Source organism: Emydura macquarii, unplaced genomic scaffold (genome assembly GCF_026122565.2).
Source record: "Emydura macquarii macquarii isolate MOO-44397 ecotype Brisbane River unplaced genomic scaffold, CSIRO-AGI_Emac_v2 contig_3220, whole genome shotgun sequence".
Classification (NCBI taxonomy): Eukaryota; Metazoa; Chordata; order Testudines; family Chelidae; genus Emydura; species Emydura macquarii.
In genome coordinates, this window is record NW_027133357.1 from 9,529,733 (window position 1) to 9,557,413 (window position 27,681).

Below are 27,681 nucleotides of genomic sequence, written 5' to 3' on the forward strand. Positions count from 1 at the left end.
GCTCCCAGGGGCTTCTTAGGAAAAGGATAATGCGTCTGTGGCTACATGTATGTGTTTTCAGACATGCACACCCTTTCTCCATTAATGAGGGCATCCATCAGTAGGGCTGACAGATCCCCTTTCAGTGCAACAGAAAGCTCTGGAAGGGTTGTGAGAATATTAGATAAAAGGGGGGGGGGGAAATAGGTCCCAGACCAGTCCCCAGAGGCCCCGCTTCTAATTAGAGGTAGAGACAGGTCTGGACTGGATCATCCAAAAGATGCAAAGATCCAAAACTTGGAGGAAGTTCAGATTCAAATATAGAATTCAGGGCTCAGGCCCCCCTTGCTATGATGGTTTCAAAGCCAAAGTTTCAATGCAGGTCCAGCTCTGAGCGTCTCGAGTCAGGCCCGACGACGGGCCAAGTGGGAACACGGAATGCGGAGTAGCCAGGGGAAGTTCTGTTCCCCTCTCTGTGGTAGGTCATGAAAACATTACCATTTGCGGAGTTACTCTGGCCATTGTGCAGTCTCTCCAAGTGTTCACCATACCCGGGCCCCGCCTTGAGCTCTTATATTTATCATGTTCCCATTTTTGCCAGACATTTTCGAGAAGGCTAACACAGGACTGGAGGAGGCATGAGCAGAGCACACTGCCTATATACCCATGACAGCATCCATGTGCTTCCTTTCCAAGTCTTGTTTTGAGAAATGGACTTCCCCTTTTCAGATGAGACTCTTTGGGGTGCTCAATGCCAACACGAACCATGGAAGCAGGTTTTCTCCCTTCTGACCTCCTCTACCTCCTCCCCCGCCTTGCAGTCCGAGCACTGATTAACACATAAACCAGACACTACTGGATGATGCCAGCAGGTCGGCATTAACATCCATCTGGAATCCTGAAACAATGAAAATTGAACCAAAATGAGATAAATGGTCCAGCGAGCTCATAAATCTCACCTCAACCCATTATTTCATAAACTGGGCTTCCAATGGTGTGACTCTGCTGATTATCTAGGTCTTGCTTCATGTGACTGGGTCACTTTTCTTTGTTCTGGATGCAGGTGCATTCCTGCCTTGTAAATCAAGCATGCTGGACCTGGTGTCAGTGAGCAGAAATACATGTGGAACCAGCTCTGTAGTCATGCGCGTGGGGTTCTATTATTTGCTTGTGCATCAGTAATGCCTTGACACCAAAGGCCCCACTGTACTGGGCACTGGACAAACATATACCAGAGATAGTCCCTGCCCAAAAGAACTTGCAATCCTAGAGACCGAAGATGTGGGGAGCACAAGGGAAAAGTGATACAGTGACGGACAGCAGAGAAGCAGCTATCACAGCATACCAGCTGCCTCTCCCCTGTCAGGTAGCATCTATACTGGGTTATTTGGGGTTGACTTTAAGAGGAGCACCCAAGAATACATGGCTAAGGAGCCCCTGAATGTCATTTTTTAAAAAGTCACTTTTGTGAAGAGGAAAAAAAAAAGAGCTTAGCTTCAATATTCCTGTTAAAGGAAAACGGCTGAGCTAGTTAAAGCTGCTCAGATGGCAAATCTAGCTGAAAATGATGCACAAGCAGCACGACTGTGAGATTGCCAGGTGTGTGCAGGGGGAGTGACAGCAGGGGTCAGGGGGATGTTGCAGCAGGAGGTGCACAAGCTGCTGTACGCTTCTTTGATCCCATGGAGAAGCTGGAAAATAGGGAGCCCTCTGAGGGATTAGCAAGACTGCTGCACCCACTAACCGACATGGCTGCATCAACAAACGCCTCAGCGCTCCCTTGTCTCTTGTTTTAATTACTCATAGGCTTCCATGCAGAGAATTACAGAAAGATCAAGTAGGTTGCAGCCCAGCCTCCAAGAGGACTCCCCAAAATACCATCCCTGAGCAAGACCGCTGATCCTCGCCATCTAGATTCTCACAGCACACCAATCGCTGTGTTCACTGAGTGGGTCCATCCCACCCAGCCCAAGGGGATTCTGGAGGCAACTCATGGGCTAATTCACATATAGAGCCCTATGTGCTGGGGTGAGTGTAAGTCATAAGACCCCATGGTGCAGTGTGGTGAGGATGCGATTGGGACAATAGGCTCAACCTGACCATGAGGTTAAAGAGAGAAACTAATCAAGAGAGGATCTGAACAGGAAATTATCAGACTAGCAGCAGAGCCTGGAGGTAGAGCTGGTCAGGTGGTTTTTTTCTGTCAAAACTTCTTTTTTTCAGTGACAACATGGATTTTTACAAACAAATTTTCACCAAATAAATAAAGTGTGTCAAAAAAAAAAAAAAAAAAACAACAACCCCAACACCCCCAAACCTGAACATTTTCGGTTTTCAGTCTTTTGAGGAAAACCTGAATAATTTAAACAAATTTTTGTTTTTGTAGAATGTGTGTAAGTAGAGGGGAATGACTTTCCAGCCACTGCTAACTAGAGGGTTGTCAGCAAGGGGGAAAATGGTTCCTTGGGGGTGTACTTTATCACACAGCAAGATGCCCCTGATTGGGAGCATTCCACAGACAGCCAGGAGGGATTTCCCAGATGGAAATTAGGCTGTGGAACAGCTGGAATTAGGCTCTGGAACAGCTGGAACTGGACTGCCCAGCTGTTGTGAATAAATCCTCTTTTCTTTCTCTTGCAGGTCCCCTGTCCCTATTCCTCGATCAAGAGAATCCCTACCCAGAGGCACACGATGGGCGCTCCCGTGGAACTGCTTTTCGTGTCATTAGCCATCACCACCTTTACGGGTAAGATGGAGCATCTCAGCCTGGGAATGCATGCTAGAGGGTTTGGATCACTAGAGGGTTTGGATCATCATAAAAAATGCTGAACATGGAATTATTTGGGGGCATGTGATTCACCTCTTATATGGCTCGCCTAACGTGAATCCTGCGTGTTCTGCACGTGGCTCACATGACTTTAGCGTGTTTCTCATGTGGTGTTTATACAGCTCAGGAGAATGTCTTCAGCATGTTAGGTCTGATTGCACCAGTCAGGGAGGGAGGGAGGGCACATTGCAAACAGGCTGCCCTTTGTCTGAGTTCACTAGGAGTGACAGCCTCCCCATGCACCGCTTATGTCTCACTTCGGCAAGTGGGGCCTAGGATTTGTTCTGGCCCCCTGCACAGGGGTGAATTTCACCCCCTTGGTAGATTCCACTGTTGACATGGCCACCTCCTCTGGCTGCTTGCCAGGGATGCATTTTCACCATTCCTCTGCTATGCAGATCCCTGTGTGCTGTTCATTATACACCACTGCCAGATCTCAGGGCATTTCAGGCTGTGCTGTAAAGGGAAATATTCTCTATGGGAAGACCTTTCCTTCAGACAGCTGAGTATGATGTCTTTGAGCTAATTCATCCCCCCCCAGGGAAAGACTGCTCTGCTGTCCTTTATAAATATCGAATTACTTCTTAATGTTCTCTGGGTCCCTAGGGAAGGGCACGGCCTGGCCTGGCCTTGATCAGGAGGCCATCAGCCTGTTTGGAAATAGGTCTGACCCAAACGTGGTAGACACAGCAGGGCCTCACCCTTAACCAGCTACGCGTGAGACTTGCTCCGTAAAGAACGATGAGTCACTACAAAACTCCATGGGGCTATTTTCTAGTGATCTTTAACTTATGATGCAACTATCTCAATAACCAAGTTTGAGAGGGGACTAACACCTCTCTGGGAAACACCTTTAGGGGGCCCAGCAGAGGACTCAGGACTCCTGGGGTCTATTTCCAGCTCTGCCACTGACTCCCTTGGGACCAGGGGCAAGTCGCTTCCCCTCTCAGTACGTTGGTCAAACAAGGGCAATGCCCTCATGGGGGATGCTGAAAAGACTAAAGCTTACAAAGAGCAGAGAAAATTCCCTGCTGAACAGTGTTACCAGAGTGCAAAATATTACTGAGAGTCTAAAAATATCTCTGCTTCTCTTAACTGAAAAGAGGGCTGTGTGAAGCCTGTTACTAACCACAGCTGTGTCCGTTTGTTCCCATGAGAATGCTTCTCTTTAAAAATAATGGCTTTGGGTTTTGCTTTGTGTTTTTTTGTGTCTGCGTGTTCAAATTTGCTGTAAAACCAATTCGTTTCCCAGCTCTCTCATGTGCCAGACTTCAGTCTGGGGCCAATCCTATAAAGCAATGAATAGATGCTGTCTGTGCTTTACGATGGGATTGCTGCTGACGCAACTCTGAACTGGATAGCACGACTGCAGCATTGACGCAGTCCTCCAGTGCCCCCCTTTGCTGTGCGTAGGGCCATAGAATCCAACCTCCCAGACAGCTGCTCTTCTTCCAGATTTGACATTCGGCGTATTCTGAGCAACAACAAGAAAAATCAAACTGGTAGAAATCAGCTAGTTCTGCTACCCGGGGTGGGGCTGTTGCAGTCCCCTCCCCAGCTCACTGCAGTAGAAACGGAGTTGAGATTATAGCCTTGTCTATTTTCCTAATACATTATGTAGCTTTTTGATATTGACAGAGATCGCTATGGCCATGGTATATTTCACTCTCTGAGCTACAGCATGAGCCATGTACTAAAACAGTGTCTGCAATCTCTAAGTATTTCTGTCACTGTTTTTCCAGACCTCGGAACTGTCTGGATGCTCTAGTTTTCATCTTTTTCTATGTATTCTGATGTCTGATTTATTTCCTCAAGTAAATTCCACTCTGCTCAGATGCAACATTTGAGATGCAGCTTTTCTTGCCCTATTCTATCAGCTGGATTGCCTGGGGCACCCAGTTGAGAGGTCAAGGGAGGCAGCAGGTGTCCCACTTTTCATGGGACATTCCCAGTTTTGACGGGGTCATCCTGCTTAGTTTGCAAGACATGAATGTGTTTCAGAATATCCCCAGGGCTGTTGAAAATTGGCATCTGGACATCATGACCTAGCAATGCAACCTCCTGCTGTTGTGACAAGATGACACTGTCCCAAAGGACAACGATTTAAAAGTGGCAGGTCTAAAGTGGAGTGACTTGCCCAGTGTCCTACAACAGAGTCCATGTGGCTCAGGAAGGATTAGAATGTTCTGTTCTCCTGGGCTCTCAACCTTTAGCCCTAACCCATCTGGAATTTTAACACCTTATTTGTACCCTTGATCTCTTTGTGTTGCTGAATGAGTGCGATCCGGGCATTTCACCCAGACACCTGGGAATCATGGACACAAACTTGCCTGACCTTCTTGCACTGTTCACATACAGAAAATCAATGCCTCAAAGCTGCAGTCCATAACCACCATGGAGAAGGGCAGCAGAGGACAGCATCAGTGTTTGGGCGGAATTAGGAAAGATTAGCCAGCCTTGGCCTTTGTAGCTTAGGAAACGGCACCCTGGACACACAGAACAATGCATTTGAGCATTAATAACATGGCTTTTGCATGATAAATAAATAGAAATCATTTACCATTCATCACTTATTAAGGTCTAACGATTTAAACAGAAATCTGGTCACTTAGCTGTTAAGCCTCGGTACATTTGCTTTTTACTGTTGGAATGTAATTAACACACAACAGTCTTATTAATTCTGCATTAAACCCTCGTTATTTTATCTGCTGCCCAGCAGTGTTAAGATCCGCACAGTGCGATTTCCAGCTGAGACCAGCTCCGCATGTCTGCTACTGGCATGGCCCCGGGGAGAGACTCCCGGCTTTGCATTAGTTTCACCTATTCCAGCAGCAACATGGGGGCATCTGCATAGGTTTGGGAAGGGGCTACAAAGCCCCCACAATACCACCGCCCCCATATCACCAGCAGTGGGCCAGACTGGGATGCTGAAGGGGCTGCTGCTGATGTGGAGGGGGGTGGGGGCGCTCACAACCTGTCCTTGTGTGTTTGCTCACCGACGCCCAGGTTCCACAAAGGACCCCGTTTGAGTCCAGTTCACTCGAGCAGCACGTCCAAGCACTGCACGGGGGCTGAGCTGGGGGGGGGGGGGACTCAGCTAATTGGCTAATGTCCCCGGTCGGTCGGCAGACACAGCAGTGAGCAGCCAGCTGTTCAGAGAGCACTTAGCCAATTAGCGGAGTCCCTCTTGCCCCCATCCCTGTATGCCACGGCAGCCTAGGCATCAAACAAGAGCCCTATGAACCAAAGGCAAAGGGCCTCTGCATCCAAGCCCAGACGAGCCCTGCTGGGCCTTTCCCAGCTGGAATTCGCTCTTGCATAAAACATCACACTTATCAGGGGCACTTCACCCAAGCAGCGGTCCCACTGCCTCCCGCAGGGAAGGAGACAGACCGGCGGCTGGTGAGATGGCATCAGATAGTTATTAATTCAACTACAAAGCCCTCCAGGGGCTTCCGTCAATCACACTCAGATCTCAGAGGGGCCAAGCTCTCCCGGCTTATCAGTTTATGGCAGGCAGGCCCCTCCTGCTGAGGAATTCGCTGCCTTGAGGGGGTTCCCTTTCAGCTGGCGGACAGGTGACAATGGGGGGAAACGAAACGCTGACGATTATTATCTCACCGGCTGTTTTTGCGGTTACACATTTCAGGCTGGTTTTTATTATTGTTTATGTGACTGGTTTTTTACCCGTGCTCAGGAGGGTGGCTCTGTCAGCGTTTCCACTTGTCTTGATAACAAGATCGAATTCCCTCAGTCTCACTTATGACATAATACTTTGCGCTTGTCAGCCCAGGGGGGTGAGAGACATCACCTCCGTTTTGCAGAAGGGGAAACGGAGGCACAGGGTGGTGACGTGACTTGCCACAGCGCTGGGCCTAGAAGCCAGGTCACCGGATTCCCAATCCAACACCCTAGCCAGTAATCCACTCTGGGTGTCTGAATATAGACGCATTCGTGAAACCTACAGTAAATCTAATGGAAAGGATTCCCCTCCCCACCATGAAAGAAAGAGGGGATGGAATGCAAGAGGAGCAACCAGCAGCAATCAAGTCAGATGGTATTTCTTTATGTAAAAAGTAACTGGGAAAGGCAGCAAAGCAGGAAGTGTTAGGTGCTGTCCCAGGAACCATTCCCACAGGAAGGCAAACACCGCTGCTTCACCAGTAACCTCTCACTAAACCTACAGATCTCATGAAGCACCAGGGACATCTTTTTAAAGGTGTTTAGGTGCGTAAAGATGCAGATAGGTGCCTAGGAGGGTTTCCAAAGCACCTAGGTGCCTAACTCACCTTGATTTCAATGGGACATAGGTGCCTAGGTGCTTCTGAAAATACCACTAAGCTTCTATCTGCTCTGTAAAAATCTTTACCTTTACAAATGTGGCCTTATATTTCTAGACCATCTGTGGGGCCAGCCACAACCTTTGCTCACGGTTCATCCCTCTGAAATTTACTTTTTCTTACTCAAAAATGCCCAGTGTTTGATCCAGATCAGACGTCATTGGTCTCATTGGTCATTGGCTTGATTTTGGTCTCTCCTAGTTTTTTATGCCAGGGTAACTCCAGTGGAAAGATCCACTCCTGGTTTACACTGCCACAAGTGAGATCAGAACCCAAGCAAACCTAACAATCCCCTCCCTCCTTGCCCCCGCCGATCTACAATCAGTGTGTGTTCAGTGACTGCACTGTCACTGTGCGTGGCAGATGGGAATGGCTGGTTTCACGTTCTCGAAAGAGGGGGTGACACTGAGAAATTAGATGATTTACCCAGTGCCCGAAACAGTGTCAGAACCCGAGCTGAGAACAGAATCCTGGACCCCTCACCTAACTCCTACCTACCTGCTTCTCAGGCGGAAAGTGAGTTGGAGGAAGTAGATAATGTTCGTACAATGATATAAAGATGTAAATAGCCATCACAAAGCTGACATGGTCAGTGTCAGGGCCAAGAATAAAACTCAGGGGTTCCCAGCTCCTGGTCCTGTGTCCAGTCCACTGCTCCATGCTTCCTCTTTATTAGCCTATCATTACTGGTCTTTGCATGCTAATCCACAGAATTAACCATGTGTTGTTCCCTCAATCACGCTGCCCACTCCCAAATAGCACCCATGTCAAAGTACAACCATCCCACGCGCCTGGGCTGGATTTGTTTGGGCCATGCTGACTATTGGCTGGGATTTTCAGGTTACGCTGGCTTCTATTTGGAATGGTTCCCCCTGCTATCAGGGGTGATGAGGTGAAAGCGGAAACTAAAACTTTTTAGGAAAAGCCCAGCACCTGGACTAGAGATGAGCCTGAGACACAAAGTTCTAACCCAGAGCTGAACCTGCAAAGCCCAAGGGAGGTTGGTTCTGGGGTTGGGGGACAGGCCCCCCCTTTTTGCTGGACTTGTCTCCCTTTTTAAAACTCTGACAAAAGCTTACTCCACAACCCCTCCTGGAGGGGCTGAGCTCAGCAGGATGTATGTCATGATCTCCTGCAGGACGGTGCGTGGCACAAAACACCATAAGGAACTATGGGCCAGTCTTTGAAGATCAACCAGTCAACACCCTCTTTCCAGAAGGCTCAACAGAAGAGAAAATAACTTTGACTTGTCGAGCAAGAGCCAGCCCTCCTGCGACTTACAGGTGAGGTTACCTGCTTCCATCGGTCTGTCCTGTGTCCCTAAATGCCAAGCCACTGCAGTGATGGGCATTTATAAATGCCTTAGGGAGATAGGTTATAGAAGCCCCGACACAACTGACCTAAAGCAGAAGAGGAGCATCCCCTGTCTATAATAGTACTAGCTCCCCTCACTGTGCTGTGGGGTTGGAGTTATAAAGAATCCTGGAGGACTGGCGCTGCTCGGTCACCGGTTTGAATCCAGCCCAGGGTGGCAATGACCCAAAGTTGCTATCTGATGGCTGTTTATAGCCCTTAACTGGTGGCATTTTCTAGTAGACAGTTGTTCATGCCACAGAAATCCCCTCACTGGCATTCTCAGCAGAGAGGGATAGAGTCAAGCCCTCTCACCCATGAAGGGTGACTTAGCTGCTGCCTGGGTCCTATCACCCTTCAAGGTCAGGACTGGGACATGGTAGCTGGCAAGCTTGCCCTGCAGCTGTCCATTCTTTAGGAGTTCCCCAGAGCTGTCCACCCAGCACTTGCTGCCAGCATTAAGTTCATTTTTTTAAAAAAAAGAGATTAAGATGGAAACTAGCTGCCTCTCCTTCCTGCTGTGTGTTATCCCAGCATGTCCATGCTAAATCACTGCACGCCGTTTAGTCTTGGTGTAACTCTAACCCACATCAGACACTCCAGCCAGACAAGACAGAAATATTCCATCCAACCAAAACCTACAACTGAACTTCATTTGGGATCAGAGGAACAAATAGATGCCACCGGCCTTGCTGAACCTCTGGGGTTTCTCTTTGTGTTTCCCACTGTCACGGGGCGTACCACTCACCACCGGTCTGGTGTCTCCTCGTGGTCACTCTGGGTTGAGGTTGATGCCTCTTGTCTGCTGTTGGCACGCCATCGCTCTCTCCCTCCCGCTGGTCTGCAGCCCTTCTCTCAGCCCCAGGAACTGCAGCATCCTCTTCATGACTCAGCCCTCCGGCCGGGTCACTCAGCATTCCCGCCTTCTAGGGTAGCAAAGACCCTTCTCCCTGGCAGTCCTAGGCAGTCTTCCCTTCCACTGCCTCAGTGCCACTTTCTCAGAGGCTGGTAGGGGAACTCGCGCCCACCCTCTACTGCAGGTTCCAGTCCAGGTACCCTCAGGTCAGCAATTCTGGGCTTTCCTCTCTGCCCTCACTGTTCCTTCTCCAGACTGCTTTCTACCACACCTAGTTCCCCTTCTCTCTCCGGGTGCACCAACTCCAAACCCTGCTCCCACTTCCCAGAGAGTGACCGCTGCCTACGTTCCTACGGCCTGTCCCAGCAGCCCCTTTCTGTTGCCAGCTACCTGGCTTTATACAGGCCCCACCTGTTCCGGCACAGCTGAGCCTGCTTTCAATTAGTTTCCTCTTCCCTGGCTGTGGAGTTAATTGGCCTACCTGGCCATCTTAACCCCTTCCAATCCTGTGTGGGGTGGACACCCCATCACACCCACCCATCTTAGCACTGCAGCTAAGAGTTCTGCCTGGGAGTGCACTGCAAGCAGACCTCCGGTACGAAACTCAGGGGGCCGTGGGGCTGGAGGAGCTGTCCCACCCCGGCCCCAGGGGCCGGAGGAGCTCTGTGCCCCTGCCGATTATTGTGTCCCTATTCATATCAGGGCCTGGTCAGCACGCACTGGTATCAGCATGATGTGAACATGCCACTGTGACTGTCGTTTCCTCTTCTCTCCCCCCTCCACCATGTTCTTGGCAGGTGGAAGATGAATGGCACAGAAATGAAGATGGAGCCAGATTCCCGTTACAGGCTGGTTGGGGGCAACCTGGAGATAAGCAACCCAGTAAAAAGCAAGGATGCTGGGTCTTACCAATGCCTGGCATCTAACCCCATGGGCACGGTTGTGAGCAGAGATGCCTACGTCCGCTTTGGCTGTAAGTCACCTGTTCATCTCGGTAGTGCAAATGGAACACAGCAGCACGAACACAGGGGGTAAATCAAAGCTCCCACTGTTAACACAGGAAGATCAGGGAGACATTTCCATAGCACCCCCTCCTGGATGCGAAAGGCCTCCATGACACTGTATTTCTACCACCTTTGCCTTTCCAAGAGATGTTAAATTCCATGCCATGAGGGCAGCCAACACAAGTGACACTTGTGCCCCAGTTGGGACTAGTGAAATCTGCATCGTTTCCACTTTTGCACTTTCAGTGCTGGAAATTACATGGTACCTAGTATCATCTCCTCAATTACATCCTAAAGAGTCTTCCAGTAATAGGAAATGACCTGGCCAAGCCCGGTGGTGCCAATAATTCAATGCACTACCAGGAAAGGGGTGTTGGGAACGGTCTTTGGACCTCCATCGGCAAAGCCAAAGGAAATCCAGGTGTATTGCTAAGGAGATGAATGCATGGGCCTGGAGGGGGCTGGGAAGGAACTGCATCATTCTCCAGCAGCTCCTGCTGGCCAGCCTGTGGGGCTCCTATGTGAAGACAGCTAATGATCCTAGGCTTCCTGGGGGCAATGGTCACTGTGGGGTGCAAACGCCTCACTTGCCCTGCCGCAGTGGAAATGACATAAGCAATGCTTGCTCCACAGCCACACAAAAACCCGATTCAATTGAAATGTATCCCCTCCGCAGCTGCTTTTGCTGTCCCCCTGCTGGTTTCACGGTGCGTGTTTAGTTTTGCAGGAATTCTCCACGGAAGAGCGAGACCCTGTGAAGATTACAGAGGGCTGGGGGGTGACGTTCACCTGCAACCCCCCTCCACATTACCCAGGTAAGGCCGCGGTTGTGATGATGCACTAGAGTAAAGGGGATATCAAAAGTAACAGCGCTTTGAGAGATTGCAGGTGATGCGTGAAATGGCCTCACGCAGCAAAACAGGACCAACCCCAGGGATTTGGCCCTTTCTCAGTGAGCCTCCGTCTGGGAATTCTAGAGGAGCCCATTTTCAAGAGTTACCTTGGATTTCAAGTCCTGTAAACCAAAGGAGTCATGTGATGGGGCTGTGACGTGGAGAGAGTGAACATCACCCGTAGATCAATGTAGGGTTAGAACCTTCTTGGGTCAGCCTGCTCTGGCGGTGATCCGTCCAGGTGAGCCGGCATTTCTTATACTTCACCCCCAACTCTTTCCCACGCAGGCCTCTCCTATCGATGGCTCCTGAACGAGTTTCCCAACTTCATCCCAGCGGATGGAAGGCGCTTTGTCTCCCAGACGACAGGAAACCTTTACATTGCCAAGACGGAGGTGTCGGACCTGGGCAACTACTCTTGCTTTGCCACAAGCCACATCGACTTCATCACGAAGAGTGTCTTCAGCAAGTTTGCCCGGCTCAACCTCATTGCGGAAGGTTAGTGCTCTAGGGTTACTGTGTGGGGACTTGGGACTCCCAAGAAACGGCTTCTTATAGAGAGGGAACTGCTCTGCAAGATAAAGTAGGAAAGAGGGGGACTGGATGGCTGAACCTTTCTTCACTGGATCCCTGGTTCACATCCTGACCCGCTCAGTAGTAACTGATAGTTGTTACAATCTGATGGCCATTCAGCGGCCTCTCGGAAATCAATTTAGTGGGTCTCAAGTTGGTTGCTGGAGTCTGCCTCACTAAAGCACCGCTCTGAGTCTCGGCAGAGAGGCCAAGGAGCGGATGGTCATGCCACCTGACAGCCTCTCATTTCTTGCAGCTGTAGGAGTGGGAAACTCTTCTCTGCAGCCCACAACACCCACTGACTCTTGCTGCATCCACCTCCAACACGACCAAGACTCTTCCAGGCAGCGATGGGGGTTGGTCTGCAAGGGGCCTTCTCACGGGTCATGCAGAACTGTAGCTACTGTGCTCAAAGGAGTGCCAGGGCTGCTCCCTCCTGGGGGCCACACTTGCTGCCCCAAAAGAGGTGACGGGGAGGTGAAACCCTGACTCCACACATGCCCCCAGAGCTGGCCAGCTGCACATGGGGGAATTAGCTGCACCTCGCCAAAGGGTTTATACCAAGCAAACCAATAATGTGACACAGCTTAGCCCTAACTTCCCCCCCCCACCCACACACACTGTAGCAGGAGGCCAGCTAAATTAAAAGACATAAATAAGAGAAGAGAGGTTTGAAAACAGATGGCGATTCGAGGAGGAGAAGATACAGGGAGGTTGTGCCAGATGGCAAGAGCTGCAGAGGCGGTGGCTTTCTGCCCAGCCATGGTGAGGCTGTGTGGTGTGACGGAGCAGGAGCCAATGCTAAAGAAGGTGAAGGAGCAACAGGGGCCTGGAGATTGTTGGAACAAGTCCACGGGGAGTCTTAAAATCAAGGACGACAATTTCAAGTTAGACCCGGAAACGAACGGGGAGCCAGTATAAGAGACATTGCAGAATCCTGACGGTGGTTTCACAGTGACTACAACTGTCATTCCCACATGCGCTGGCACTTGTGGTTGTCACAGAAACAAGGTCTTTGGCTCAGGATTCGATGGGAACAATTTTACGGCCTGATCCAAAGCCTGTTGGAGTTAATGTGCTTTGGATCAGGCCTTTGATTTGCTTCAATAACTAGGGATCTTGGGGAAGAGAAAGTGAAAGGAGAGAGAAGCCAGAATTGGAACGTTTCCCTTGGAAGACGCTTTCCATTTGCCAGGTTTTTGGCGATGGTAGGAAAGTTCCAGGATGTCATTTCTCTTCAGAACAGATTAAGCAAATTTACCAAACTACCTACAGATACACAATAAACTGAATGAGCCCTGCAGTGAAAAGCGAGATCCACTGAGATTGCCAACTGCAGTGTTTCGCCATTAAGAATGTAAGAGTCTCACATAGAGTGAGAAGAGCCCATCCTGTTTCCATTAGCAGGATGCAGCCGTAGTGATGGGGCTGCATTTTAGAAGCAATCAGGGATGGAAAATGGTGCAGAACGCAGCAGCTGGCTGACTGAGCAGGGTGACTCGGGGTGGGTATATTACACCAGTGCTCCAGGATCTGCACTGGCTGCCCACTGGTCTCTGAGTGGAGTTTAAGGTGTTGGTTAAGACCTATAACACCTTCAATGGCTTGGACCAGCCTACCGGAGGGATGACCTCTCTCCCCATGCCACTACCACAGCTCGGTCAGCAGGGTGCCCAAGCTGGTTTCCACTTGTTATAAAACAGAGGGGGCAGCTGGTAGGGGGCTCTCTGTGAAGTCTTTGGGACTCTGGAACTTGACAACATCCCTCCCTCCACCCCCAAGGAGAAACCGGGGGGACTGGGTGGATCCCCATGCACTGGGTCGGCACATGGGGCTCTCCACCCTTATTCCAGGAGATGAGGGCAGCCTTACCGCCCACTGCTTGGGCCTACCTCGAGCGGGTCCTGTGAGAGGGCGCTCCCTGGCCACCCCTCACTCTGGGCCCTCTGCCCCCTGAGCCCCCCGGACCACCCCCTGCACACCCTAAGCCAGCTGCAGAATCTGCAGCCTGTGCGCCTCTGAACCGTGCCACGAGCACACCTGTACACGCTCGTGCTCCACGCTCTCCATTTCCTCGCCCTTGTGTCCCGCCCTGACACCAAGTGACGGGACCTTTTGCCACCTGTCGAGGGTGAGGAACCCCGGTGGGCCAGTCTGCATTCCACCTTGGTTCCACAGCCTGCTGGGGATATTAGCTGGCGGCTCCTTCGCGGAACTGTGAACACAGGCATGTACCTAGTGCCGTTCACCCCTCGTCCCGATACCTGTCCCTTTTGCAGCTTGAGAGAGGCCCTGGCACATGTATATCTGGAGTTTGCCAGGTTGCAGCCCCTATTCCGGCTCCTCCAGAACCTCCTCCTGAGGTTCTGGCTGCACTTCTCCCCACACCTTCCGATCTATGCACACCCCATTCGTGGCCTCACAAAGTCACGGGACCTCCTCGTCAACCTCCTCCTTGCTTTGGCCAAGGTGACCATCTATAACACCAGGAAGAGGATGTTGGCCGAGGAGGTGCTCTGCGACTGTGGGGCCTATTTCCATTCCTCTGTCCAATCACGCTTCCGGGCAGAGTTCCTCTGGGCCACGTCCACTGACTCCTTGGCTACTTTTGAGGGGCAGTGGGCGCTGTCCGGGGTTCTCCACTCAGTGTCCCCCTCAGGTTCCCTCTGTTTAGCCCTTTGACCTACACACCTGTTCCTGTTTTCTCATTTTTTGTCCCCCAACATCAGTTGAGACCCACCCCAGTAGTTCCTCCCCTGACCCTGGGGGAGGGGCTTTTAGCCATGGGAGGGCACAAGCCCACCTACATCCCGGCACCCAAATAGACCCCCAAGGAGAACCTGAATTTGGTGACCTTCTGGGCGAGCTGCAAAGGACATCTACTTGTGAGGGATTTTGGGAGGGGGCTGAGGATATGCATCCCATAACAATGAGTGGATGAAATGGAGTCTCTGGACGTATCTGGCTGACTGAGTTCCTGTTGGAATGATTATTTTAGTGCTTCTGGGATTTCATTGTATTGTACAATTAATAAACATGTCAAGGCTCCAAGAGCCTGGGATAGGCGTCTTTATCATTTTAAATCTAAATAAAAACAATTATCCCCATTTCACAGATGGGAAATTGAGGCACAGAGAAGTTAAGTGACTTGCCTAGCATCATGCAGCGAATCTGTGGCGAAACCAGCAATAGAACACAGGACTCTGCTCTAGCCACTAGATAATGCTCAGGCAGGCTGTGGATGATAGCTGGAAGGCAATGCAGCAGTTGTCTTTGAGACTTAAGTATGTGCTTTTAGGAGGTGAATCCTTGCAGGGACTTTCGCCTTTTAATGCCTTGTGCATGCAGTTCTAAAAGCCCTGCAACCTCCTCACCAGTGCTTTTCTTTCAGTAGATGTCAGACACTACGCACCCAGCATTAAAGCCAAGTTTCCTGCTGACACCTACGCCCTGGCTGGGCAATCAGTGACTTTGGAGTGTTTCGCCTTTGGAAAGTGAGTATTCCTTCTCCTTTTGGGATGGTGGCGCCATCCCTTTGGTGGCGGCGGCAGCAGTAGCATTGCAAGAGAGTCACAGACCCTCGGGCCTTCATCGTGATGGGTAGAAAGAACAGCCTCACCGCTTTAATTCCCAATGCAGAGTAGGGTGAGGGGCCATGCCACCAATTCAAATGAGGGGGACTCATTGTCCTGCAAATCAAGGGCCAGCTTGTGGTTTTTAAGCTACATGCTCTGCTGTGTTGGGGGGCGGGGAGGGGAGGGGGCCAGCTGTGCAGGGCAAGTGTGCTGCACTGTGTTTTGCTGTACTGGATTGGATTATATGTTGCACTGCGCATTAGGCCCTGCAGTTTTGCTTCACTGCATTTGCTTTTACATAGCCCCGTCCCTCGGATAAAGTGGCGAAAGGTAGACAGCTCACAATCCTCCAAGTGGATCTCCAATGAGCCCCTCCTGCAGATCCAAGACGTTGACTTTGAGGACGAAGGCACCTACGAGTGTGAGGCTGAAAATGCTAAGGGAAAAGACACCTACCAGGGCCGCATTATTATTCAGGGTAAGGCACTTAAACAGGTCCCTTCCCGAAACACAACAAGGAGCCCCAGGCAATGAGCTGGGAACTGGTCACCTCTGAACCAGACCTAATCAAATCCACAGCAGAGCCTTACTAAACACATGCCCAGGTTGCTGCTTTTGGCTCTCTTTCAGCACAGCTGTGCTATAATAAGGATGAATGAAAACCTACCCAACCGTTATCTCTTGAGCAATTAACAAAGAGGTGAGATAACCAAGATGGAACCCCAGTTGTGAGCATCAGATTCAGATGTGGGTCCAAACGTCCCCAAAAGCACAGGAGCGTTTGTATCTAGGGTCACCGTTTGGATCCACCATCCAGATCAGACTGAGCTATAATCATGACCCAAATCCTCCAATCTGGACCCAGCCTCCCGCACAGCTCAGTGCTGATTGGATCGAGGCTCCATTTCATTTCTACAGAGAGCGGTCATGTTCTTCTTCCTCAGATCCAGACCTTCCTGTAATGCAGTATGGTTTGGATGCAGGACTGTGGGCTGGACCCACAGGCAACACCTACATTGTGAGCTAGGGGTGTGATTCCCCAGCTCGCGTGCACGCTTAAGCTGGCCCGACAGAGCCGTGTCGCCGTAGCAGCCGAGGCATGGCTGAGCCGTGCGCATACATAGCCACCGGTTTCAGGCGTGCTTGTGCTCGGCCCAGCCTCTGCTGCTGCTACCCACGCTACCAGGGCTACGCTGCTATTTACATCCGATGAGCACTAGCGCGAGTGCGTCTGCGCAGGCGGGGGACCCACACCCCTAGCCCGTTGCATAGGCACAGCCGGTGAGAAGAATCAGCCTCGCCTCTGCACACAGGAGGCAAAGGCTGTTGCTGGGGGGTAACGTGCTGTGATAAATCACTCCGCTCCCATGGGGTTGACATGGCGAGTGCCACCCTGTATGCCGGGCAGGAGCAGCCTCCCCCCTGACCTTCCCGGCTCCTCCGTCACTCTTGCTCTCTCTTTTCAGCTCAGCCCGAGTGGCTGAAGGTGATCACAGACAGGGAAGCGGACATTGGCTCTGACCTACGCTGGAGCTGTGCAGCAGCTGGCAAGCCAAGGCCTATGATCAGATGGCTCCGGAACGGGCAGCCATTAACCGCTCAGGTACTGCGGCCTGAGCGTGGAACAGTGACGGGTGCACTTCTGCCAGAGTCCATGGCCCTGGCCTACAACAGACCCTACTGTTCCAGCCATGTCGTTCTGCCAATTCACCCCAGTCCTCACCTGCTGCATCCCCTCCTATTCCAGTTCCATGACCCTGCCCAGCAGTGCTAGTACACCACACTTCCAACCTAGCGCACACTGCCTCCTGCTATTCCAGCACAGAGCAGCCTCTACGCCCAGAGATCCCGCACCGCTCTGACAGGGAAGCTCAATCCTGGCCTGTAGCATGCTCTGCTGCTCCTGATCCCGGCTTTGCCCGAGCAGAGACTGCCAACTGCACTGATATGGGGCATAGTTTTACTGATATGCACAAATTTGGGGCATAGTTTTTACAACCCCCCCTCCCAAAGGGACATTGCTGAACATGATTATTCCCATCGTCATTCTCCAGTCACTCTCCACTGTTTCCTGCAACCCTGCGACCTTCCATCCACTCCACGCGGCAGGGAAGCCTCCTCACAGAGCAGTGCTTACCTCCGAGCAGTCACTGATCAGGCAGTACATACTCGCACGCTTTACTGCAGTGACACTTAGCTACCACAGAGGCAAGAGCCCTGTAAAGCCTTAGCTAGATAGGCTTTCTTTGGACAGAAAAACTATACAGACTTTGGAACAACCTGGCATAGGAGTGGAAATGAAACTCAGCTCTGAACACCTGCTCCTTGAGTCTCATTTTCTTTGTTCCCATCTAATCAGCTGGCCTTCTTGTTTGCACAGAACCGCCTCGAAGTGAGTGGTGGAGAGCTGAGATTTTCCAAACTAGCCCTGGAGGACTCTGGCATGTACCAGTGTGTCGCTGAGAACAAACATGGCACAGTGTATGCAAGTGCTGAATTAACAGTGCAAGGTAACTCATCATTTTCCCAAGGGTCCCGAATTTCCAAGGACTATCTAGACACTGAAGTGTCTTAGATATATTCCTAATATATTTATATTCACACCACATTTTTCATCTCAAAGTCTTTTACAAGCATACGAGAACCACTTACCCATCACGGAAATGGAGCACCTCTAGGATAGGGTGCATCAATTATTTATTTAAAATTACATTTGTGTGTAAATTTAGTACTGCTAAAAAAGATAGATAGTCCTGGAGAATGAACTCCTCTATTTAGCCACAGAAGAGGTACAGCATAGACTGCAGCAGCTCATGTTTCCCCCCACTACTCAGTTATCCCCTGACCTAGAGGAAGTAGCACTGAGAAAAGAGTTCAGTATCCATTACCCAGTCAGCAAAGGGGAAATGCGCAGATCCCAAACTCATTTCACGTAGACCAGTTATCACATGATCATGTCTTTGTGTTGATACTAATCTGAGCTGGATTTCAACCAGCAGCTGAGAGGTGAAGGCAAAGACCGTGCAAGTGTTAAGGTCACATCACCACTGCCAAGGATGATACATCTGAATCAGGTAGCACCTCTCATGGTTGATGGTGGTGTAGACTACACAATCCAGCAGTCACTGAGCGGTGGAGGAATTGCTCACTCATCATACTATTGTTATGCTTCTATCATCATGCAGTTTGGTGACAAAGCAGAATCCAATCACGTTGCAGCTTTACAATACTCAGAGATCAGTATTTGAGAGGGTCCCTTAATCCTCTTTTCTTCTTAGCCTTAGCGCCAGATTTTCGGCTAAACCCGGTGAAGCGGCTGATCCCAGCAGCCCGAGGTGGGGAGGTCATCATCCCATGCCAGCCAAGAGCAGCACCAAAGTCCGTTGTGCTCTGGACCAAAGGGACTGAACTCCTGATCAACAGTAGCAGGTACCAGCACCAAATCTGCTTCTGGCTAGGAACAGCAGCAGCTAAGAACATATCTTCCCTGGCAAGAAGACCACCCAGCCATTAACCTCCAGTTACCCTTTACTATCAAAGCCTGGGTCAATTGGTTAGTTCCTGGAAAATGACAACCTCTTGTATTGCTCGATAGCAAGCTGTGCGGCACATCCAGGAGCTTTATGTAGTGGGGCCACCTGGCCTTCCTCAGCCAGATGGAGGGCCTTGGGGGAACGGGAGAAATGGAAAGTGAACTGAACCCTCTGAAAAGTGCCCCTCCGTGTCACGGGGCACACTCACCACTAGCAGCACTTCCTGTTGGCCGTCCTGGGAATTAGCTCCGCCACTCTTGTGCTCTCCTTCCGGTGGGGTCTTCCCCGTCCTGTCTCACCGTGCTGTCCCTCTCACTCCAGGATCCGCAGTCTCCTGTTTGTGGCATGGCCCTGCAGCCAGATCACCAAGGTCCTCCCCTTCCAGGGAATTCAGTCTTTCCAGACCTGCTGGCTGGTGGGCGTCTCCAATGCCTTTTGCCATTCTCCAGTGGCTGGTAGGGGAATTAGGCCCACCCTCTACTCTGGGTTCCAGCCCAGGGACCCTATAACGAGCAACGCAGTCCTACCTCTTGCTGCTGTTTCCGTGGGCTTCTTCCTAGCTCACTGGCTCCCACCCTCTCTGGTTTTACCAGCCTCCAACTCCCTCCACTCAGGGAGCGACTGCAGTCTACTTCCCTGCAGCCCTTCTCGGCAGCAGCCCGTCTGCAGCCAGCTACCTGGCTTTATAAAGGCCCTGCCTGTTCCTGCACAGATGAGCCTGTCCCCACTCAGTGGCCTACTCCTACTCCCCTCCTTGCAGCCTAGTTAGCTGATTGGGCCCACCTGGCCTAACTCAGTTCTTGCAGGGCTAGTGTGGGGCACACACAGGCAGGATAGATATCTCCAGCGGCTGAGATGCATGGAGTAGGTTTGCTTCCCTATGAACCAAAAAAAGTAAAAAGATAAAAACAGCAGCAGTTCAAGATGAAATGGCAGCAGAAATCCTGAGCCCTCCAGCTAATCAACATGGAAGAGTAGCACGGAGCACAGGTTACCTGTATTCCGTCTACGGGAACGCTCACATTCTTGCATTTCAAACCTCCCACGGAGTGTACATTACATAAGACTGAACATCAAAGATCCCTTCATTACGAAAGCTAATGATGTTTGCTGCCCTTCCTTTGCTGCTTCTTTTAAAAGGTCTTACATAGCGTTTGTGGTCTGGTCTTTATGACCTGGATCCCTAGAGAAATCAGCAGCAACTGGGAATTCCAGGTCAGGTGGGTGCACGCAATGAACGTGGCTGCTGTCCATGCCGTTTTAATTTCACTTTTTGCTGAGGCTCTTTTCCTTCTCCAGGGTGACTATTACCCCAGAGGGTACCTTGATCCTCCGGAATATCAGCAAATCTGATGAGGGGAAGTATACCTGCTTTGCTGAGAATTTCATGGGAAAAGCCAACAGCACGGGAATCCTCTCAGTTCGAGGTAGAGCTATTTGGCTTGTACTGGGGCTGATGCAGCACGGAGGGTGCAAAGAGTTCCATCATGTAAATGGGGACACATTTTCTTCTCCTTTGATTCCCAGAAAACAATCCAGTCCTCAGACAGAACTGCACCCTTAACTCATTTCAGTCGTCAAGACAATCCTTCAATTCCAGCCCTCACCGCCCTTCCACAAAGGTTACCATGAACAATTGGTCTTGAGATAATATTTCTATTTTGCATCCAATTTAATCCTTTTCTGCCCCCTGGAGAACAGTTGGTGGTTCCTAGTTAAAGAGACTCAAAAACATGGGTGGTTGGGTTTTGCAAATCCTTGCTGATCAGATTTTGGTTTTGCAAAGTCAAACCCCAAATCAGCCTGTGTGTTGTTAACCGGACAATGACTGGTGCATGGAGTCTACATCTGCGACTAACCAGCCCTCTCACCTCCTCTGCAGATGCCACCAAAATCACCCTGGCACCATCTAGTGCTGACATCAACTTAGGTGAAAACATTACCCTGCAGTGCCATGCCTCCCATGACCCAACTATGGACCTAACCTTCACCTGGTCCCTGGATGACTTCCCCATTGACTTTGACAGGTCTGAAGGGCACTACATGCGAGCTAGCATGGTGAGTATCAAGGGGTTCTGTGCTGATGCCCTCTCCAGAAACCTGGGGCGAAGGGGAAACAAAACATCCTGAGTCCCTTTTGTCACTGTGCATTCGGCTCTTCTTGGATGTGTGTTCAATTTGCCAATCATCCTGACCTTCCTGGGACAGCCCTGGGTTTTAATAGCTGGGTCTCTTTCTCCATCTCACATGCTGTATAGTCCCCAGACTTATTCTGATATTGTCCCCATTGCCTTCTCTCTCCCCTGCATAGAAAGAGGCTATTGGGGACCTCGCCATCCGGAATACTCAGCTGAGGCATTCCGGGCGGTACACATGCACGGCCCAAACAGTTGTGGACAGCGCATCTGAATCGGCCATGCTGCTTGTCAGAGGTAATTGTTTGGCCATTCATCTCCACATCCTGCATGCAGTGAATAACAAGCCCGAACAAACTGGACTCCCTGCCAGGGACCAACACGGCCTCACATCCAAAAACCTCCCACCAACAGCCATTTCCATTCCTCACGGTCTGAGACACACGTTGAAGCAGTGAGAAGAGAACTGGAATCCGGAGGAGATTCCACGCCAGATCCCAAATGTTTTAAGGGAGGCCAAATTTTGAGGCTACATTTTCTACCCTTCGGGGTCCAGTGGCCTGATTATAACTTACCAGTTGGATGTTGCTTGAAGAGCAACTCGCCCTGCCAACTCCCGGGGGTTTGTTAATGTGACTGTTCTTCTCTCGCTACCGTAGGACCTCCAGGCCCTCCTGGGGGCGTGGTGGTGACGGACATCAGCGACACTGCCGTCCAGCTGAGCTGGAGCCGTGGCTTTGATAACCATAGCCCTATTGCCATATACACCATCCAGGCCCGCACCCCACTCTCCAACAAATGGAAGCAAGTGCGCACCAGTAAGTGTTTTATGGCAGCAGCCGTGCCTTTGCCCAAACAGATCAGGAGCGGATTTTTTTTTTTTTGGCTTTCTAACTTCCACTTGCTCTATTTGTTCTATTCTCATGTTACTGGGTTATAGATCCTGCAAATATTGAAGGCAATGCGGAGACGGGCCAGGTGGTGAACCTCATCCCCTGGATGGACTACGAATTCCGGGTCCTAGCCAGCAACATCCTTGGAGTTGGGGATCCGAGTGGGCCCTCCAGCAAAATCCGGACCAAAGAAGCTGGTAGGTGCATATGTGCTCGGGGCTCGAAAGAGTCCTTTGGGATTGTCCATCCCTACCCCTCTGCAATAGAACAGGATGGGTTTTGTGCTGTCTTTGGCATCAGCAGAAGTTCACCATCCCATTGAACATTCCTAGAGATCATGATGCCACAAAATAGGCCCTCTTCCTTGCCTATTTACATTTCAAAGATGAAGGAGCAACAGTGCTGGATGACTGCTGTACGAGTATTGTTTGCCATATGTTAAACGCTGACAATGTGCTCAGTCTTGTGCAAGACGCAGAATAAAAACAGTCCCAGCCCTGAGTATTTTACACATCATAGGATCCTAGTGGTAAGAAAGGGAAAAGAACTATTGGATCATCTAATCCAACCCATTGCAAGGATACGGTAAAGTTTCCTGTGGTCAACATACTGTATATTAAGTCAATACTGCTCTTCATCTTAGGCAAAAGCTCAGGAGCCTGACTGGCACGGGAAATGCTCTGAATGTGCGTGGTGAATAGTCTTCACACCTAACAAAAATTCCCCCACGCTATGCTTTACAGGGCTTGGTTTTCAGAGGCTCTGAAAACCCACATCTCCAGCTGAATTTAGTGGGGACTGTCAGCGCTCAGCACCTCTGAAAATCAGCCTGTAATCTTTTATTATACAATATGGAATATCTTCCGTGTGAACGGTCTGCACCAGACGGGCCAGCACTGGTTTGAGAGTTGATGGAAGCTGGTTGTTCCAGGCTTTGCAGCATGGGTACTTTTCTTTCACTCTTGTTTTGTTTTTAAACTAACACGTTCCTTCTCTTTATTGCAAACACAACAGCCCCCACTGTGGCACCCTCTGGGCTCAGCGGAGGAGGAGGTGCCCCGAGTGAGCTCATCATCAACTGGACGGTAAGTTGGCAGCAGGCAAAGTCCAGCAGCAAAGAGTGAAGAGAAAGGGAAAGAAGACAGGCTGGGCTCTGAAAAGGAAGTGAAGAGGAGCTACAAAGAGAGACAAAACAGAGTAGGGGGGTGAAGAGGAGACAAAAGCAAAGAGGGAAGGAAAAGCGGGTACATAGACTACCACTTGGATACGATCCTGATTCCACTGCAGGCTCCAGAGGGAGCAGACACGGGCCCCTCTATAGAAATATTATTCTTGTGCTATTAAATAAGGGGTGTGGGCTCTTTTCTTGTGACTATCACAAGTGTCCTGGAGCAGAGGCCTTAAGAGAACACAAGATATCACAAGACTTGTGGTAACACTGCAAGAGTTAGCAACATTGCAGTGGCATTGATGCTCTGATACAGGGCCAAACTCCACCCTCTGCTACACATGCAAACCCCTCACTCGTTTCAGAGGGATTTGCGCACACATGCCCAAAGGCTGAATTCTGTCTACTGTATGGATAAAATGCATTGTATTGCGCTATAAAATGAGCACCAAGCCAATGTGTCATTTCGTTCTTGACCCTCCACTGTAGCCAATGCTGCGGGAGTACCAGAACGGAGATGGCTTTGGATACATCCTGTCGTTCCGCAAGCAAGGCAGCCAGGCGTGGAAGACAGCACAAGTGCCCCACCCAGAATCCCTGCACTACGTTTACCGCAACGAAAGCATCAGGCCCTACACCCCATTTGAAGTGAAAATTAAAGCATACAACAGGAAGGGGGAGGGACCAGAGAGCCTGACTGCCATCGTGTATTCTGCAGAAGAAGGTAACTACGGTGACTCAGTCTGTGGAGCTTTGTCCAGGCTCAGCTGATGAGTCTGCTACGACTTGTTCTGAAGGGGCTATTCCAGTCTAATAGGTATCACTGCTAGGAATTGTTTCCTGTTATTAGAAAGTCGGCTGCTGGTGGTTTGAGGATCAGGCTAGAAGTCCTCACATTGCGCCTTCTAATATGATCACACAGTTACATGTTCTCCTAAGCGCACCTATAAACATACGCCAGATACATGCTAGGAGCAACACTGCCCCTTCTCCCAAGAGTGCTCATGCAGCACACATCCCCACGCCAAGCTGCCCTACTGGTTACATAAAACTCACATTCAGAGCATCACTTAAGGGAGTAGTTCCTGTTTTTGCTACCCCATAGCCACAGAGCTGGCCCCTGGCCATGAAACCACTCCTTCCTGGGTAGTGACTTTGGCACCTGCTGCTGTGAAACAGACTTTATTGCTAGGATTTTCTTTTGTCCTTTGCCAGAACCAAAAGTGGCCCCCTCCAGGGTTACAGCCAAAGCCATTTTCTCCTCGGAAATGGACGTGTCGTGGGAGCCTGTCGAGCAGGGTGACACGAACGGAGTCCTTCTGGGCTACGAGGTAAGAGAATGGAAGGGCTAGAACAAGAGGCATGGAGACTCTGCCGCAGTGACGCTGATTCTACGCTGCCAGGACGAGTCCCACTAGAGAAACTCTCATGACGGGATTTCCCATTCCTGGCACTTGGCATGCCACAGCCAATGCCTTTGATCCTGGTCACAGGCCGAGCGAGATGCACAGCGCCAAATACCGAGGGTTCCTATGACTCCAGTAGGCGCTGGCCTGAGCAAAAACTGAGTAAGAACCTCAGGGTTTGGCTAATAATCCCTATATGAAAATGACAGTCAACCTACCACCTGAACTTCCGAGGGCTTCTCTGGAAAATGCAACAATCACGGTCCAATTTTTAAAAAAATACACAGAATTGGATGGGGTAAGGATGTTCCTGGCCTGTCTCACGTGGAACACCATGGCAGCTGCCCTACAGAGAGACCATTCACCTTTGTACTCTAACACCACACACACAACCAGAGTCCATTCTCATCTGCATCGTGTAGATGTCCCAATTTCATAGGGACAGTCCCAATATTTGGGGCTTTGTCTTACATAGGCAGCTATTACCCTCCAACCCCCTGTCCTAATTTTTCACGCCTGCTATCTGGTCACCCTAGCATCGTGATATGCCTGCGTTCCTCCAGCCTGGAGAGTGGGACTCCTGAGACGACTGCTCCAACACCCGGGTCTCCTGCCTGGGGTGGAGGGGTCTGGTACTCACACATGCAAACAGCTCAGTGGCTGAGGCACTAAGAGCTCCGTGTACTCACGCGTCTGTTTAGATCCGGTACTGGAAGGATGGCGATAAAGAGGCGGCGGCAGACAGAGTGAGGACAGCAGGTCTAGTCACCTCAGCTCACGTGACAGGCCTGAACCCCAACACCAAGTACCACGTGACAGTCAGAGCTTACAACCGGGCTGGGACGGGACCAGCCAGTCCCTCTACCAACATCACAACAACAAAGCCACGTGAGTGAGCGCCACCCACAATGCCTCGGGGGTTGTGTTCTCAATGAGCAATTGTTTCCCCACTATGAGCCTCAGTCCCGGTACATACATACATTGGGCCTGACTGTCCAGTATGTCGGGCCAGTTGTTAACCTCTTTGTGCCCTAAAGCCAGCTTAGTCAGCTCTTGGAGTGGATTTTCGGGCATCGGGTAATCTTCAGATAGTCGCTCCTGTGCCACTCTTCTTCCTGGACATCAGCCTACGGCCGAGTAAGGGCACATAGCTCTCCTACACCTGACTTACCACCAGCTGCTAGTACAGCCCTGGGGCCACAGGCATCCTAGATACATTAGAGCAGCCCAACATTGCTGTAATTTACAATGGGGACTAGATCAGCACCTGGATAGCTCCAGTGCTGCGGCAGGGACTCAAAGGTGGCTTGAAACCATATTTGCTGCCTCCCCCAGTGCACCCACAACCCCCCAGGCTTGAGATCCTGAGCTCCAGCCTGAACCACAATGTCTGTGAAGCTATTTTTAGCGTGCTAGCACGAGTTGCACTAACACAAGTCTGTGGACATGGGCTGGGAGGCTTACTCCCTAGTGCAGCGTAGACATAGCCTATAAAGTCCTAGAAGTGCTATATTCTGTCCCTGCTGGATCAGCGTCACAAGCCCAGGGCTGATTCTAAGGTCTGATAGTATAGAATCTGCCCAAGGCCTAGAAACAGCTTGACAAGTGAGTGCTAATGCTTTCGGGCTGAGAACTGTTCTAACCTCTGTGCTGAGAATCATAATTATAACCTGTTTCTTATCCTCACTGAAACTCTCAATCATCTTCATCTCCTAGCACCAAGAAGGCCACCTGGCAACATCTCCTGGACATTTTCCGGCTCCAGTGTCAGTGTCAAGTGGGACCCTGTGGTTGCAAAGGCAAACGAGTCTGCTGTCACTGGGTACAAGGTACAGGCAGCGCATAGCAAGTTCTTCTCTTCCGTGTCATGCTGAAGAAAACAAACAAGGACCCCACGACACTAAACTCAAACGTATCTTCCAACAGATGCTCTACCGTCAAGACTCGCACTCCACTCCCACACTCTACCTGGCCAGTAAGAACCGGATTGAGATCCCAGTGCCTGAAGACTCCACTCATGCTCTGGTGCAGATTAGGGCAACGGGGCCAGGAGGAGACGGAGTCCCGGCAGAGGTTCACATCCTCAGAAATGGCGGTGTGTGTCTACTCTGCTCTTCTCTTTCTCCCTACCCTGCTTTATTCCCATGGACAGCCCAAAAGCAGACACTCATTTACCTTGGTCATGCACTGAATGGCCATTGCCCCACAATGTTTTACTGACCCTTGGAAACTATGGTCAACCCGAGGTGGTATGTTAATTTAAAGGAGCTAAGCCTGCATTATTCCTTAAAATGCCCTATTTTGCACCAGGCCTCAGGCTGTGTCTTTGTCCCAGCTCTGCCCCATAGAGCAGAATGAACACTCTTTCCAGATCCCACGTCTTCCATCTAGCCCATGGGGTGGGAAAGCAGTGGTGGCTCTAGCCCTGCATTTTAGGTGGAGCAGTCTGTAACTTGACCTCCTTTCACACATATGCTTTAGCTAAGGGCACTTTCTGCAAGTCCCCTTTTCCAGTGTTCAGCTGCGACTGTTGAGTCAGCCTAATTAACGCCGCTCCCGCCTGTGTGTTTCAATTCTTCACATGAAGGCAGACCGTTATCATGCTCTCTCTTTAGTCTACGCTGAACTGGTGCTATGCATTTTGGGCCAAACTCCTTGAGTTCTGTACTCAGTTTATATTATTTTCACTGAAAGCCTCACTCCATTGATGTCAATGTCAAAACTCCCATGGACTTCAGTGGGGCCAGGATTTCACCCTTAGTTCTGACTCAGGCAAGGTTCCCATTGACTTCAATGTTTTGCCTGAATCCTTCAGGACCTAGCCCATTGTAAATATTGGATTCTACTCTCTTTGTAAACAAAATTATTCCCCGAGGATGCATCAACAATAAATAAAGCAGCAGCATCCAGCATTCCAAGAACTAACATTTCACCAAATCCCCACTGCTTCCTTGAGGAGAAAAGAAAACCGGTGCTACCAGTACAACAAGGGAATCATGCATCACGGTTGTTCCCTTTTTTTTTCTTTCAGGGACAAGTATGATGGTGGAAAATTCTGCAGCCAATCCAGCCCCGCATACTGTTGTTATTATGACTAACTCTCTAGTAATGTTGGCCCTGATTGGCTACTTGGAGCTCTGATGCTG

General features: G+C 50.4%; 2 protein-coding genes across 3 annotated transcripts in view; one reads left to right on the top strand and one right to left on the bottom strand.

Annotated features, from left to right (window-relative positions):
* The window catches only part of RBBP5 (RB binding protein 5, histone lysine methyltransferase complex subunit), a 149,716-nt gene that overhangs the window by 80,479 nt on the left and 41,556 nt on the right, over positions 1-27,681 (bottom strand). The window lies entirely within an intron of this gene.
* Positions 2,671-27,676, top strand: CNTN2 (contactin 2). Its single transcript, XM_067531927.1, has 22 exons — positions 2,671-2,725; positions 8,285-8,429; positions 10,153-10,328; positions 11,079-11,174; positions 11,541-11,750; positions 15,220-15,319; positions 15,703-15,878; positions 16,867-17,003; positions 17,781-17,910; positions 18,679-18,829; positions 20,233-20,360; positions 20,816-20,991; positions 21,245-21,365; positions 21,728-21,886; positions 22,009-22,158; positions 22,976-23,046; positions 23,619-23,853; positions 24,345-24,460; positions 25,237-25,423; positions 26,252-26,364; positions 26,462-26,630; positions 27,567-27,676. The coding sequence occupies exons 1-22, from the start codon at positions 2,671-2,673 to the stop codon at positions 27,674-27,676; spliced, it is 3,111 nt and encodes a 1,036-aa protein (XP_067388028.1).

Bases quoted from the DNA above. Each gene is read 5' to 3' on its own strand.
- CNTN2 (XM_067531927.1), top strand. From the start codon at position 2,671: ATGGGCGCTCCCGTGGAACTGCTTTTCGTGTCATTAGCCATCACCACC. The intron at 15,879-16,866 runs GTAAGGCACTTA...CTCTCTTTTCAG, and splicing joins GGGCCGCATTATTATTCAGG to CTCAGCCCGAGTGGCTGAAG. The intron at 23,047-23,618 runs GTAAGTTGGCAG...CCTCCACTGTAG, and splicing joins AGCTCATCATCAACTGGACG to CCAATGCTGCGGGAGTACCA.